General features: G+C 34.8%; 1 protein-coding gene across 1 annotated transcript; it reads left to right on the forward strand.

Annotated features, from left to right (window-relative positions):
* Positions 1-16,310: 16,310 nt before the first annotated feature.
* Positions 16,311-16,865, forward strand: LOC141714205 (uncharacterized). The gene has a single exon (XM_074517737.1). The coding sequence runs from the start codon at positions 16,311-16,313 to the stop codon at positions 16,863-16,865; it is 555 nt and encodes a 184-aa protein (XP_074373838.1).
* Positions 16,866-17,554: the final 689 nt, after the last annotated feature.

The raw sequence follows: 17,554 nt of genomic DNA on the forward strand, positions 1-17,554 counted from the left end.
AAACAGTAATAATCATTTGATTAATGGGTTGCGTGTTAGTTTTTACATATGCATGTGTGCAATTATTACTACACATTTCCCGTGCCCACTAATTACTGCCTCGACTATTTACTGTGTGACAAGTGTAACTGTGCCGGTTTTACTTCCAAAAAGAGCCGTTGAGTGGAAAGAGTATAAATATTAGAGATAAAATATTATACAAATCTTTTACCTTCTATCATACTTTATCTCTTATTTCTTTTACTCTCTCTCTCTTTTTCTCTCTATTTTTTTGACGGACTTTCTTACAGGAATTTTATCAAACACTTTCTACACACATTATTTCACTTAATTTCTCACAGAAATGGCACCAAAGAACGTTATCTTTAGTGGAGCCAAGTTCGTCCCCAACAACTATATGGCTATTCTCAGCAAGGACGATGCTCCTTTAGATCTTCACTTCATTCAAGATTTTCTTGCTCGCAGTGAGATTAGGTATGCTTTGACCCAACCACAAGCACTCTCAAGAACACAAATACTGGAGTTTTGGAGGTCTGGAGTCTATGATAATGGTGGAGAAGATGGGTCTCCAAGCATCATTTTCACAACTGGGGAAGATGAGCACCTGGTTACCCTGTCTACTGTTCGACAAGCTTTGCATTTGCCAGAAAATTATACTTTCAATGCTCATATTGGGGATCCACTTCTACAGAGCATGATGGTCAATCTTGGCTATGAGAAAAGTCTGTCCAAGCTGGGACAACTGAAGAGGCCCTACATCAGAAGGGAGTGGAGCTTCTTTTTTGATTGCATCACCAGAGCATTTGCCAACAAATGCTCCAATTTTGATGCCATTCCAATTCTGAGTCAGCAAATAGGGTATGCACTTCTTAATCAAACTGATTTTGATTATGCTACTGCTATTTTGGGTTTTATTGGGGATAGGATGAAAGAGGACCCAAATACTGTTTACTTTGCTAGGTTTAGTCAGCTTATTTAGAGTTTTTGTTGTTCTGATAAGCCCCAAGTCTTTAATGACTTGATTCAAACTTTTAAACTTCATAAAAGGGCCTTCAAAGACTTGTTATCTGCTGATAATAAGAAAGACATACTAAGACCTCTTCAAATTCCTTAATCTATAAAACAATTCTTAGTAAACTCTGACCCCAACACATACACAACCAAATTTCCTGATGTTGCACCCTCTCAACCACCACAATCCACTTCTGGTGTCTCTCAGTAGATACCAGTTGTCAGCACTTCCAACCCAAAACCTAAACCAGCTACCAAGGTTTCCATACCTAAATCCTCAAGAGTGCAAACTGTTCCCAAATCTCCACCAAGGAGAAGAAGAAAGTTAATTCTGAGAGATGAATTTGATGAGGATGAACAAGTCCAGGTAGGTTCCTGCATCAGAACCTGTGACATTAGAAGCTGAAGAGGTAACTCCTCAAAAACAGAATGAAGCTGAGGGTTCTGAGATTTTAAAAAGGAAAAGACCTCCAAGTTCTGATACAGATCATGTCACCCTTCCATCTAGAAAATCAAAATCAAGGAAGACAAGAGCAGGTGTGCATCTTGCATAAATTCAATTTAAGGATGCTGAAGATGCTGAGGAAGGGGATCAGGAATCTCTGATCTCATCAGTACCTATTGTGATTGAAGCCCTTCCAGCACATGAAAAAGTTTTGATTCAGGAATCTGAAATTTCTGAAGTCCACAGTTCAGAACCTGTACAAGAAATCTGTGATTTCTCCACCTCACTCTTCAACCAAAGAAACTGCCTCAGTTGAAGATTCAGAGTTAAGTCCTGAAATTGACATTCACAGGTTGAATATTCTAACTGTTTTGTATCTAGAAGCACCACCAGCAAAAGAGTCCACTCCACCTGTTTCTACAATACTAAATGCTGAAATTCCTACTACACCAATTCTGGATTTGGAAACTGAAGATCGGAATTTAGAAACAGATGAAGTTGCTCCAGAATCTCCTTCAGTTACACAAATTCTGGTGTTATCAGAAGATGATGAGAATTCTAGAGAAAGTGCTCCAGCAAGTGCTTAGTCAATTCTCCAATTCTTGGCAAGGAGGCACTGTTTAAATTTGATGAAGAAGATGCTCCTGTTCCTTGGGATGACACTCACATAGGAGTTGAATGGGCAAAGAAGTGGAATGAACCTGACTTCATTCCCAGCCCAACTATTCTGACAGATCATGTTACAAAAGCTGATGAGTTGCTGATAAATTCTGACTTCAAAACATAACTTAAAGTCACTGCTCTACGTACTAAAACTCTTCAAGGTCTACACTCCAAGACTCATGCAAAGGTTGATAAACTTTAGGAAACAACTGATAAGCTAGACATGGTGCTCAAACTAGACAAGAAGAGGTTTATCAGACCAATTCAAGAAAGAGTGGATGCTATTGAGCTTGTTCAATCCCAGCAGCAGGCCCAACTGGATGAGGTCTTACAAAATCAATCTGCTCAACAGACTCAGTTAAATGAGATCCAATATTCAGTGGAACTCCTTCTTTCTCTATTCCTGACAGATGATGCCAAAAAGGGGGAGAAGGTATTTAAGTCCAAATGCTCAATTAGCAAGGCACTGAAGAAAAAGGATGATTCTGAAGATGACAAGGGAAATCCTAGCAAGGGCAAAGGTCAAAGTAAAGGAAAGCAAGTTCAGAGAGTACATTATAGTAAGCTTTCTGATAAATCTACTATTCAGAGGAGTGATAAGGAAGGAAAGAAGACTTCAGCTACAGATCAAACTTTGTTGCTCACAAGTTCTGAAATTGAAGATCAAGTTCTGACAGCAAGTTCTGATAATCAAATTCTGATGACAAAGTCTGATGTTCTCATTCAAGGTGGAAGTCAAGACTCGAAGAAATTCATGCAAACCTTAAAGTTCAGGGGAAAGAAGGCAACCTTCTTTTACAAGGATCCTAAGATTCAAGCCTTAGATGAGGAACTTGCAAAGAGACTGTTCCTTAAGGATAATCCATGAGTGGATTTAGAGGAACTTAGAGAAGAAGAAGCAAGATTTAATGCTGAAAAGTCAAAACTACCTAAAGCTTCTAATGTAAAGAAGCCTCCCAGACCTAAGGAGAAAGGAATAGTAATAAGAGAATGATCTGCCACAGAGATTCCTAGATCAAGGACTAGATCTTAAACTACTACTGATCCCAAAGAAAAGGGAAAAGGAAAAGTTGGGGAGACAGTCAAGAAACAGAAGATGAAGATTCCTCAAATGCTGATGGATCCTGTGTGCAAAATGGTTCAAGTCTTTGATGATACTGCTGCTGAAGATGAAACAATTGAAACTCTGAAAAGAAAGAGGATGACAGAAGAATCTAAGACAACCTCTGACATAGCTCAATTTGTTCAGAGTGAAGATATTTCAGAACAGCAAGCTACAGATGAAACAGCAAATCCTGACCAATTCATCAAGACATCAACCTCTGACACTGCTCAAGTTGACATAGACAGCTTAACACTTGATCAGAAAAAGAAGCTGCTATGGAATAAAGCTACTCCAGTGGAACCTAAGACCAATCTAATGATGAATCAACTTGTATCTTTTGGGTTTAGACCTAAGCAAGCTAGAGACAAGTACGGGTAGGTTTTGACAAAGAAAAGAGACAAACATGAGTAGAAGTTACTCTCAGAGATCCTTTCATTTTGACATAAAAATCATATGAGGAAATCAAACAAAAGCACCTTGACAAAGTGCTATCTACTTAAATTGTCATGGATACTCATGATGAATCAGAAGTTTAAGAAAAATTGATCCTATTTCTCAATGATGGCAGAACTTACATACTAGCAGATTCTGATGTGCTAAAGAAGTCTGTCAAAGAGCTTTTACATATTCACTCCTTCTGGAAGTAAAATCTGATGTTACAAGAAGATGGTCAGATTATATTTTGAAGGCTATAAGAGATCTTCTCAGAATTTCTGGTGCAAAAGCTTCTGAATACATTCCAAAAATTACTGAAGATGATGGAAAAGAAATTCCTATAAGGAAGAAGTCTGCCAAGATTTAAGTAATTCTGAAGGGAAAGTGTTTATGCTACAATGAAGACTCTTCACATCCCAGAGTTATCAGACTTGGAGATGGGCTTGAAAGAACATCAATTCCTGCACTCAGAGCAGCCATTTATATGATTGGTGATAATGAAGATGAAGAACTGATGCAAGTCAAAGCACAATTAGTTGAAGTTCTGAGAAATGCTGAGGACAAGCTGGTAACAGACTTTACAAGGAATCACTTTGGATTCAGATTGATCCAGTGATATTAGTAAAGCTACATGTACTGTAAGTTGTATTTAGCTGTTAAAAATAATATTTCATTGCATTTGTACTTAAATGTTTTTGACATCATCAAATCGGTTAGCTTGTATATTTTTCATAATTTATAAGTTGGGGGAGATTGTTAGATATATTTGTGATGTCATGTCTAATCTGATTTGTTTAGTTTCTGAACTTATTATCAGAACTTAACTGGAAATCAGAACTTACTGAAGACAGGAAGTTATCAGAACTTAAGGCATCAGAACTTATATCAGGACTTAAGTGGGGGTACACTTCAGATAAGGATAGTAGCTGATTTACAGGAGAGGATCTGGATTAAACAAGTAAATATATGCATGAAGAATTGGATAGCTATAGGACTGCAGTAGATAATCTCTGATTGATGTATTTTAGGAAACAGAACATATCATATCAATTAGGAGATATCTTGTAACTGTGTAGTATATAAACACAGATTAGGGTTTACACTATATGTGTTATCAATCACGAGAATATTATTCATTGTAACCCTAGCAGCTCTTAGTGATATCATACATCACTGATAGAGTAAATTAAACCTACTGTAACAGAGTTTGATATATTGAATAAACTTGTTTTCTGTTACATACTTGTGTTCATAATCGAATTGATTGTAGATACTATATTCAACCCCCTACTACAGTATCATTAAGGCCTAACATTAACATACATGAATTTGTGTGAAGCAATCTTCTCACAAATTGGGGGAGATTGTTGAAAAAGACGTGCATGTACTTTAACAAGACTAAGACAACTTGTCAACCCTAAGTAAGTTATATTGTTATCTAAATTTGTATTCTGTACTTGTAACACATAAAGTCTGTAAAATTGCAAAGGAGCAGACTGGAATCTTTTTCCTAAAACAGTATCAAGCCTAAGGATTCTATCTGGAAGAAGATCAAGAAGATCATGCCTCAGAAGAATTTTAAAGAAGCTTGGAGTTGAATAAATCTGTTTGGAGAAAAATGTTCTAAGTCAAGATCTCTACAAGTTACAGATTTAATGTTATAGAGAAGTCATTCGAGAACTCCAAAATGACTTATCGAGAAGTCATTCAAACTCCAGAGAGTACCGACGGATGAACAATATCCACTCGACGGATGAGCTATATATCTACTCGATGGATGAACAACATCTACTCGACGGATGAGCAATATCTACTCGACGGATGAGCTATATATCTACTCGATGGATGAGCTATATATCTACTTAACGGATAAGCAATATCCATCGAGAGTAGAGAAGTCAGGAAAGGTACTCGAGAACTCAAGAAGATATCGACAAGTCATTCTTTCACTAGAGAACTCAGAGTTATCGACAAGTCTATATCCATTCGAGAACTCAGAGATATCTACAAGTCAAGTGAAGTTATAAAGACTAGAGATCTCGATGAGCTGAAGACCTCTACAATCCAAACTCATTATGGAGTATTAGAGATCTCGATAAGCCTTTGTACTTATCAAGATACCAAGTGTTCTAATAATTCAAACTGGAGATCTCGAAGTACAGTCTCAAAGTACAGAATTGTAGATCAGTTTAATATCCAAGATAAGCAATCAACAAATAATCCAACAGGTGGATTGGCAAGTCTAAAAAAGCAGCTTGAAGTGTGTGCAAGATCAATGGCAAAGATTAACTGACAGAGGAAGATAAAAGTAAACACGGGATTCTAAAGATATGCTAAGCCAGAAATGGAAGATTTGCTTTTCTATAAATAGAAATGACAAGTGACAGTTTAGAAAAGTAAATAGCATGTTTATTATCCATTGTGTAAACCAGCAGTTAACTGAGCTATAAAGTTAACACCGGTCCTCTAGTTAGTGGTAACAATTTAGATCAAAATTCTTGTAACACTCTCGAGAAGAAGCTGAGCTCTTTAACTTCGAAGTGCTTAGAAAATTTGTAGCAAAACATCTTAATTTTTAATACAAAAATTAATGAGTTTTGAAGATCTGTGTTTTTTATTTTGTGCAAGTTTAATTTCTACATGAACACTTTTCTATACAAGATTTAATTTATTTTGTTCAACCATTATCTTTCAAGAAAAGCCTAAAATCAGAAAAACACATTCACCTCCCCCCTGTGTGTGATTCATTACCTAACAAAATCCCCCATTAATTCTCAAGCTTCATACATCCTAAAATAAGGTAAGATAAATTTTTAAGCTCATTTTATCAAGGTTTGATGGATGAAAAAAATTCAAGAAAGATGATAATGAATAATATGAATAATAACTTTTCTTTGGTTTCTTGATTTTAATGGTTGATCTAGGTTCCAAAAACCCTACCAAGCACTCCCAAGACTTCACCATCATCAAAAACACATTTCAAGAAAGGTATAAATCTTTGACCCATCTATAAGGTTGAAGTTCAAGAATAATTTGGAACATAGTTATAAACTTAGTTTTGGTGGTTGATTTGTTGTAATCTTGATGTTCAGTAATTAGATTTAAGGTTAATGATTGTTGCCTCAAGAACATGATGTACTTGAGATGAGTTAGTGTGGTGATGACTATTTGATGATTTTTGGTGGTAGAATAGAAATTTAAGGCGTAAACGAAACTCGGATCGTAATCGTAATCTCGCTAAAATGAACAAAACACAACATTAAATTTCTGCAGAAAGTTACAAATGTGTAAACTGTAGTTTCTTGAAAATTAACACTTGATTATGATATAAAATTTTATAAGGATCGTTTAGGCACTTGAATCGCTTGATTCCGATTTACAGATGAAAAGTTATGACCGTTTTACTAAAAGTGATTTACGCGACAAAAACTGCTACGAATTACGAACTTTGGAAATGGAAATGATTGACTTAACAATATTCATAAATCAGGAATTTTTTACAGAGAGTAGTAAATAGAGTTCCTCAACTTATATAAAAATTTCAAGTTAAAATAATGATTTTTAAATTTTATAAAAATATCGGAACCAAGACCGCGCGATTAGAAAACCGTTAGAATTCATAAGCGGAGCCGACGATAAAAATATAAACGGACATAAGGTAATTCGAAAAGGAAGCGACGGTGATATGAATAAGTAATTAAAGGAATAATAAGGGTAATATAAGTTGAGAGAATGAATAATAAGTAGCATATGAGTACAAGTCGCCATAAATTTGAACGGGATCTAACGAAACGATTTATGTTTATGGTTATAGATTTCCGAGCGGACCCTAGAGCATCCTCCACCTCGAAATACCCAGGAAAGTTTACGAACCCAACTCCATATACTGTTGTGTTGTGAAAGTATTATTTTATTATCTTTTGCATAAATGCCATGCTTGCCATGATACTAAGTATTTGAGTTTTCGCATATTATAGCGATGGTGTTACGATATGTATATGTCGTAGAATGTTTAATGCCGCCACGAGCGTGACGTATAATTATTAGACCGAGAGTTGGTCGGAGTTTTAAAATGAAAACCCGAGAATCATTCAGGTGATATTTTAGGACGATTAAAGTCCGTAGTAGTAGTATTCCAAGGGACTCGACGTCCACTTGCGAAACATTAAATACCTCGAACTTTTATTAAAATGATTTCCAAAAATCGTATTCCCTTAACTATATTTAATTACCCGGATGATGGATATTAATTAATCTATTCATTTAAAATAAGAGAATTATTCTCCAATGATTATTTATTTCAAACTCGATTAATTATTAAAGATTTCTTTAATTATCTAAACATAAATTAGTTGAGAAATATTATTTCAAATATTCTTTTAAAGTATAATTATTCGAGGTTTAATTATTTAAGGATTATTATTTAATTAATAATTATTTATTAAATGATTTAATATGATTTAAAAATCATAAAACCTGATTTAAAAATACTTTCTGATTTTCGGAAAATCATTCGAATAATTTCATATCGTCGGAGAATATTATCTCGACTTATTTAAAATATTTTGAATATAGTTTCAAAAGAAACTCCCCCTTATTTAATTATCTGTTAACAACAGTCAACTCACATCCTTAGTACTTCCTCCGGAAATTTTAGGAAGTACATGTATATATATACACTAATAAGATAAGTTGTTTCTATCAACAAGCAAAATGCTTGGGGAACTTCGATATGGTTCGAGTTCTCGAGATATGATAGGATTCTTTTAAGGACTTGGAGGGGTAGACTCTAGTACTATGTGTACTAGGGAGACTACCAAAGGTACCGCAGGCGAAGGTACTTTGTGTACTCAGGAACTTGTGAAGTATGTGTATACCCAAAATGGGACACGTAGCCCGAATGCGGCAAGGGTGATAACCGGGATACGAAGGTGTCGTCCTTCTACTAGTAGAAAAGGTTACTATTTTCCGTATTACGACTGATCATCGTATACGGTGGCTCCAGTGAATGTCCTATTCTTCCAATTGAAATTGTGATGCAATACCGTAACCCAAGCCTAGGTGCTGGGTTTACCATTAAGATATTCGCGGGATAATAAATCCACTAAAGAATTGTTTTTAAAAGATGGTGTATATCAACAAGAAAATCTATTTTTGAATAAACACATTTATCATATATGGCATTATACTTGAGTTTATCATACAGTCATTTCATACTGTACATTATTATGCTGGGCATTATAGCTCACACTTGTTTTCTTAAATTGATACAACACAATAGTGAATCAAGATCCCTATCATGAAACTCACATCCAGGAAATAGGTAGGAAACGGCCAGCTGTTCCGTAGGATGTTTGGTGTTGTACCTCAGGTAGATCGAATAAGCTGGATTGGTTTTAAGTTGTTTTTAGTCCGGCTTATTTACAAGTATGACTTATGTAAGATAATAAATAAGAAACGAATATATGGCCGACGGACAAACCTTACTTAAAGGTTATTTCTGTGGTAAGACTTAAATACTTTTGAGTTGTAATAATTATCACTTTGTGGATTGATTTACTCTAGTAATGAATGGTTCGTTTCCAAGACAATAACCTATAAGTGTGTGTGTGTGATAAGTGTGGGGTTGTAAAGATGTGAGTATTTATATATTGTGATACGAGATAAGTATTATATCGAATTCAAGATGGAGAGGCCTCCTAGATCCTTGACCTCGGATTTTGGGGCGCCACATCAATAGTAGACAGAGTGTAATATCTCTGATTTTCAGAATTTATTTATTATTATGATTTGAGTGTTTTGTGTGATTTCCTAAAGCATGAGAAATAAAATTTTAGATATTTGTTTGTGTCCTTAACTGGATTACTGTGCTAATTGATATTTTGTATTGATCCTTGTCGTTATTAGAAAACATTTAATTACTCATACTCTTTAAAAATTTATTTGAAAGCCGGTCGTTTTACTGTTATCGGTAATTTGAGTTTGTTTCAAATTTTAATGATCGAGTAGATATTTTCTTCTTATCAAAATATATTTGGTATTTTGTCCGGGTTCGCCATGATAGTGGGTGAGTTGAGAAAATATTTAAAAATAGTAATTAACGACTATTTTGTTATATATTTATTATTATTTAAAATTTTGCTAGCCATGATTTAACATGCAGTAGATTTATGTGTGGTCCTGTAAGGACCGGAGTATTTTTGAATATTTGTTACGTGTTTAAAATGCAATTATATAAAATTATACGTAACTTGAACTCGTGTCAAAGTGCTTTTATTACGTGATGCATGTTTTATCTCGTTCTGCGTGTATTTGCATATGTTATGTTTTCGGGGTTTACTGTTAATTTAGAAATATTTCGGTTTCTTAAAAATGATCGAACCGGGACTCGACTACGACGTCAAAACCCACAAAATTTGTATTTTAATTTTTATAAAATCAAAGATCATTTGAATATTCAATGTTTCACATATTTGGAATATTCAAAATTTCCGGAGAATTATGATATAATTTTTATATTTATTTAGAAAATAATATTTCAACATTATTTAGTTTTGGGCTAATTATTTCTATGGAATTGATTTTAGCTTAAGAAGATAAAAAAATAAAAAAAAACCTAAAGCTACCCACGTACATGCCACTAAATCTAATCCAAACCTCCAGACTCTCTCTCCGCCCTTATCTTTATTCCCTTCCACCGCCACCGTTTATTTCTCTCCTCGGTGAAAGTCGCCTAGCCCTGCTGTTGTTTTTTCGGACAAATATCTTCTCCTCCTCTATTCCATCTCTTCCTCAACACCCGACTTGGGTAACTTTTAATTATGATTTTAAATTTTGTAAGATTTATATTTGTTTAAGTTGTTGATTTTGGTGATATATATATGGCTATATGTGGATATGGTTATGTGTAATTTCGAGAATTTCTGGAATGATTTTATGTTTGAACGGGTTTTGGTTCCGTTTTGGTCCAATGAAAGGCCTGTACATGGTTGTTGTTGTCGCTGGTTGTAGTTGATGGTAGAAGTCGTTTAGATTGTTTTTGGATTGAAAAAATGAACAAAACGAACTGATTGGACCATGAATTGATGTTATCGGAATTTTTTCCGTTGTCGGAGCCGGGAAAAATCCTACCGGGTTATTGCACCTCATGATTCGATTGTTAACCCGTTTCCCCACCCATTTGACCCGATTTTGATTCATAAAGTCCTGATCCAAATTTTAATTTGGTTAATTATTTTAAATAATTAACTGAATTATTTTGTATTCCAAAAATTATTTTCTTTAATATTTTTTAAAATCTAAATTTGAGCTAATTATTCATAATTTGTTTTAGATAATTATTTATTGATTAAATTAGTTGATTAATTTATTTAATCAATTAATTTTAATTATAAATAGTTAAATCAAATTAAATTATTCATATTTAAGCCAATTAATATTTTAGAATTATTATGAGCTTTTTAAAAATATATAATGATAGTCAATAATCAATTAATATTATTAATTGAATTATTCTTATTTTACTCATAATATATAGACCGTTTATTCCTTTAATACGAAATAAACGTGTCTAGACTCATAAAATTACTCTTATTTTATTAAAAATACTTTGAAGACACAAATCCTTTTGTATCGAAAGGTCACTTGTTTTGTAAATGTTTCTAAGTCGCTTATTTATCGAAAATGTGACAAACGGTAAATATTTAAACTATTTTTATAAGTACGATATGTATATTCATAAAGATTATGTGATATAATGCCAATTATGCGGATTCGTTATATATTGTGTATAATTTTGTTGTATGACATTGTGAACGTTGCTGGAATATTTTTAAGCGTATAACTTTTGTACGTGAGTAAGATTTTCGTTACGCAATTAAATAAGTAGCGCAATTTGATAATATATGAATATTTGCGACTACGCGATTAAGTAATAATTGAGATTCTTGCGATTTAGTGATATTTGAATAGTTGCGATTAGGTGATAAATTATATTCTAATATTGTGGAATAGAGTCAATTTACTTGCAATTGCTTGTGTGATTTATAATTTATTAATTATATTTTACATGACTTATTATTAATGTGATAATGTTAGAAAACTCTTTTAATATATATTCTTGTCCGAAATTTTTTTGAAAGCAATTTTATTAAACTTCTAAAATATCATAGTATTTGTGGTATTAATCTTGTGATTTATGGATTTATATTTTAATTACTAAAACTCATTCTTTTTAATCATACTTTTAATAGTTATTGAATTACAAGTGTACCCTTGCATGCAAATTCCACCCAAATAGAAATCAAGGGTAAGACGGACCTTTCACCCTCCACTAAATCCATTTAACTAACTAAATATCCCATAAAACCCTACATGCCAATCTTGCTAGTAGTAGAAGAAGGATAGAATGGTAAAAACAAACTCCACTTACTACTTGGATGAAACAAAAGCTAGTCAAAGCCCTCAACTTCACATTATTTCTCTCACCACACACCACTCCATTCTCTCCTCTCTATACTCCCTCTCGGCAGCGCCCTAAAACCCTCCCCACCCATTTCATTTTCTTCCACATTTCTTCATTTTCTTACACCTTTCAACTCATCTAAGCAAGGGTCATCTACACTTAGTGCTATATCTTCATTTGAGGTTAGTTTCTTAGTTGCATGTGGTTAAAGCCAAAGGTTTTAACTTTTATTCTTATGAATCTAGAGTTGAACTCAATATGGCTCATAAAACTTGAGCAAGAGATGGTCTTGACAAAGTGTTTTGCTGCTATTTTCAAGCCATGATCTTGACCTCAAGCATTCGGCAATGAATCCCAAGGAGCCGAATGGATTTCATTGTGTTAGTTGGTTTTCTTAAAAAAAAGAGACTTTGCATGTTGCTTTCAAAGAACCTCTGATCTTTTAAAATTTATTTCACAAAGTTTCCATACTTGCATGCCATAATTTTTACAATAAAAGTTGAAGTTAGTACTTGCATGACATGATATAAGTGATATTTCGGACAAATGTGTTATGTGATTTAAATTTGAGTTTTGTACAATGCATGCCATGGTTTTTACTCTGAAATGCTAGTGTGTTATGTGCCTTTATAATTCATGATCAAATTTAGTAGCCATCAAGTTGATACCATGTATTTTTAGTTTGAAATTCTGCTTGAAATTGCATATGTAAAATCTGCTTTGTTATGCTCTCTGTTCTTACCTTGGTAAATGACTTATATGGCTATATTTATGCTCATAATCCCCATAAAATGATAGTCAGTAGGGTTTTGTACATTGCAGGTTAGATTTTTTGGCTTGATTGTTGGTATTGGTGATGAGTTGGGAGTTAAGGTGGAAGGGGGAACATTAGGCACTAAGTAACAGATTTTTTCACGATAAGTATAGGAAGTTTTAGGTGAGTCTTGGTGAGGCCTTGCTAGTCCTGAGTTTACTGGAGATATTAATTGAGTTGTACTTGAGTCCAATGGCTTTGATCTATTGAGAAACTTGCATTTAGGTAGGTGCATATCCACATATCCGCATATCCGAGAGTAGCTCAGAACAGGGCAGGTCTGTGTAAACTTGAATTTTGGTCGATTATAACCATATCATAGGCTAGGCCTTCTTTGGGCCTTGGCTTAAATAAGTGTAATACATCTTTAGGAAGCTTAACAACCCATTAGAATTAAAAATTGAGTGATAAAAGTGAGTTTCATGTAAGTAAAATCAGAGCGGGGGAAATCAAAGGGGTCTGGGCAGTGTCAATTTTGAGCAGAGGCCTAGAGAGGCCTATGTGAGGCTTTGGCTTGAAACCAGGTCTGAGAGTTGGGTTTAGGTCTTAAGAATCTATGGGAATTGGTTTCGATAAAAGGCCCAATGTAGAAATTAATATTTCTGCCAAGGGACGCATGTAGTGTAAATAGGTGCTAGCAGGGAACTTCAATGTGAGTATTTATCTTTGTAAGCCTATAGGAGTGAGGCCTATGAGTCTTACTAACTTTAGAAGTTAGTTTAAAGTCTTAAAAACGTTTAATAAGTGATTTGGAGTAAAGGCGCAAGGAGGAAACATCCCATTTCCACCAAGGCACTCGAAGAGCACCCTTAGAGTGGCATTAGGAAGCTTTAGTGGTATTTGTTAAAATTGGGACTTAGTGGTGAAGGGTTTGAGTGTTGCAAAACATCTTTAGGTTTAAGTTAAGGTCATATTAGATAGATGGAAGCATTAGTAACAGTTCTTATGTATTACTTGCTTATGTGCTTAGGGATTTAGGTGATAGTATAAATAACTAAGTAATATATGCCATGCCATTATGTGATCATGTGACTATGTGGATTACTTGCAATGCATGTGATTAAGTTATGTACTTGTGTAATAGTGGTTATGATAAGGGTAAATATTAGTACATAGGTATGTACACTAATTCTAGGAGCTTATGGGCTTATAAGGTGATAAAGGGTAAATAGTAATGAGGTTAATATAATGTGTAGGTTCCGAAGCGAATGGGAAGACTCGTGCCATCAAGATCGAATAATCTTAGAACTGTTGAAAGGAAAGTTACTTACCTCCTTATCCTTATAATTGTTGCAAGTATATATACTTTTCCGTGAATGCTTAGTTGTAATAACCACCATGCCAATAATTATTTCAAATACTTCTGTTAATAACTCTTAACCTTGTTAGTACCTTACCTTCAAAATATTCCCTATCCATTAAACCGTGTATATTAAATTCTCTACCAAATTCCCTAATGCGAACCTCATAACACAATCATATTCATAAATATCAAAATATCGCCCTTGATATAATGTAGAGTTGACTTTTATTTGACCTTGGAACTTACCCCCATAGGGATTTCTAATATGCGTTTGACACATCATTAGTGAACTTGAATTTCCTTGTTATAATTCTATTAAAGTGATACCAAATCTTTCCCTGCATCCATGTTATAAATTAATATAAAATAAATGTTTTCTTGACTTATTGGATTGGACCTAGACGCAAGTCCTTTTCACACTTATTGATAGACTCACATATAGCCTAGGGATCCCATTATATTTTTGAGAACCCATCGCGGTACGGGATTACTTCGCGGCTGATCACCAGCTGTAATCCGTAGCGTCCAAAAATGAATTTTGATGATTTGATATTTAAATTATTATAACATGTTGCCACAATGCAATGATGCCATATTCCATATTTCAATTGCTATGATTCTACCTTTCCCTTTATATTATGACTTCATGTTTCTTATTATCATTTTTATCAAGTATCCATGACCTCTTGATTTATGTACTCTTGATATGCCATCTATAGTAGAACTGTTAGTACTTGCTGAGCATTTTTAGCTTATTTTCTCGTATTTAACCTTGTTCTATAGCTAGCAACCATGGTACGCACCAAGCAAACCGCTCGTAAGTCGACTACCGGACCCGCTGAGAATCATTTGAGGGCGCAGATAGACTATAAATATAGATTAGGCGAAATCCGCCATTATGTAATTTTATATTAGTTAAAAGGGTTGTTCCAAACTCTGAACTTGTAAAGATCTTGGGATTGTTATTATTTTTGGTTGGGTTTGTAATCGGATTATCATCATCTTTTGGATTTATAAGTATATAATATAATTTTGTTTCGCATTTGTTTCGTGTGTGTGTGTTATTTTTTTGGGGTGTGACAAGATGGTATCAGAGCCTAGGTTTAGAGTCCCTGGACAGCCCAATTAGGATTATACGAAGTATTAGTATATAGTATAATATCGGGAGTACTATTGCACGACATTCGAATAAACCGTATATAACCTTTGTATATATATTACTTGACAACAACGTGCACACTCATCGTCTTGGACCCCGCCGGGCGACACAATTGCTTTCTCTATATATGCTGACTTAAGGCTGCATCATGACACTCTCCAAAGAAAGTATGTCAGGCTGATGGAACGTTTTGAAGAGGTTTGTGCAAGTAAGCAAGTGATGGGTGATGGACCTAAGGTGAAAACCATTTCAAAGCTTGAGTCACTGATCCAGGTGGCCACATCAAGATTGGAGGAGATGCCCGTGCATCGCGACCGGTCCAGTCAGATTATTGTGCCAATGATAGTGGATGAGCTTAGGAGCGTTGTCAAGATGCTACGTAAAGATACTACCCCCGACACCGCAAGGACCCGAGAGGAGGAGACCGATGAGGAGGCTTAGGACGAGTTCTAGGGTACTTGACCTTTAGTTGCTTGGATTAAGGCTACTCATTTTATTACTATGTTACTCGTTTCCGTTTCTAGACTCTCGTACTATTTTAATTCGGATCTGTATTCGTACTTGTACCTTGTGATTCGTACCTTTCGACTTGAACCATGTTAAATTCAGTTATGCACTTTCCTTGATTCCTTTATTAGCTCTTTTAAATTTCTTGCTTATAACCATGTATCACCTTTTTTGTTATATTGAAAAATATATACCATGATGACTGCAAATAATACCTAACTTTGTGTCACTTAAACTATATATAACTCTTATTTCAGAAAATAGCACCTAAGAGAGCTCGAGGAAGACCTACAAATAACCGAGAAAATGAAGGAGAATACTGAAACCCCGATATAGCACAACTTTTGGAATTGGTATGCCAACAAACTGCTACTATAGCCCAACAGCAAAAAATTATTCAACAAATGCAACCACCTCAACCACCCGCAGCAATCGCCACTACTTTCAAAACATTCCAATCTGTAAAACCCCCAGAAGTTAGAGTAACACAAGACCCGGTAGAAGCTCATGCCTGGATTAAGGAAATGGAAAAGACCTTTGCCTTAACAAATGTTGGAGATAATCAGAAGGTGGAGTATACCACTTACTTTCTTAAAGGTGAATCAAACTATTGGTGGGAGATAGGGAAAGCTTTAGAAGCTGCTGAAGTTATTACTTGGGATAGGTTTAAGAGAATATTTTTGGATAAATATTTTCCTCGCTATATGCAAACACAAATGGAGATGAAGTTCTTCGAGTTGAAGCAAGACAGTATGACAGTTGGAGAATATGATAAGAAGTTTACAGAACTTTCTAGGTTTATGGGAGAGTATGTTGATTCTAAAGAGAAAAGGGCAAAAAGGTTCCAACAAGGATTGAAGCCTTGGTTAAGGAGTCGTGTGGCAGCTTTTGAGTTGACTACTTATGCTAAAGTGGTTCAGAAGGCGATGGTAATTGAAGGCGAGAGTGAGCAAAATTAAAAGGAAAAAGACAACTAGAAAAGAAGATTTGAAACGGGAGAAGAAGGCTCAAGTTACAAGGACCAGAATCAGAGAACTAATCAAAGGCTTAAACCTCATAGTGGACCCGGGAACTTCAAGAAGAAAGAATTTGGGAATAAATCACAAGAAATGAGATCTCAATCAACTAGTGGACAGAAACCCCCGCAAGGATCAGTTCCGGAATGTAAGATTTGTAATAAGCGACATACGGGAATCTGCAATAAGGCGAATGTAATTTATTTCAAGTGTCATACGAAGGGCCATTATACTCATGAATGCAAGAATCAGAAGGCCAACATCACGTGTTATAAGTATGGGAAAGTAGGACATATGTCACGACAATGCAAAGGAGTGGGTAACAATCAATTACTGCAAATGACCATTGTACCCTACCCTATGAATCAAACAACTCATATGCCAACCCCATCATTCCCAGTGTCTTTCAATCAAGCTCAAATGGCATCATCTTCAAATCATCCAGCTTTGACTTATCCAGCTCAAGCAAGAACTTTCAACATGAACGTGAAGGATGCAATTCAAAGTTCTGATATGGTGTCAAGTACACTTTCGGTGAATGCTGCTAGTGCTAAAGTATTGATTGATTTGGGAGCCACAAGGTCATTTATTTTGAAGTCTTTTGTTGTTAAGTTGAATTGTGAAACCCAATT

This window comes from Apium graveolens, chromosome 3 (genome assembly GCF_009905375.1).
Source record: "Apium graveolens cultivar Ventura chromosome 3, ASM990537v1, whole genome shotgun sequence".
Taxonomy (NCBI): Eukaryota; Viridiplantae; Streptophyta; class Magnoliopsida; order Apiales; family Apiaceae; genus Apium; species Apium graveolens.

Bases quoted from the DNA above. Each gene is read 5' to 3' on its own strand.
- LOC141714205 (XM_074517737.1), top strand. From the start codon at position 16,311: ATGCAACCACCTCAACCACCCGCAGCAATCGCCACTACTTTCAAAACA.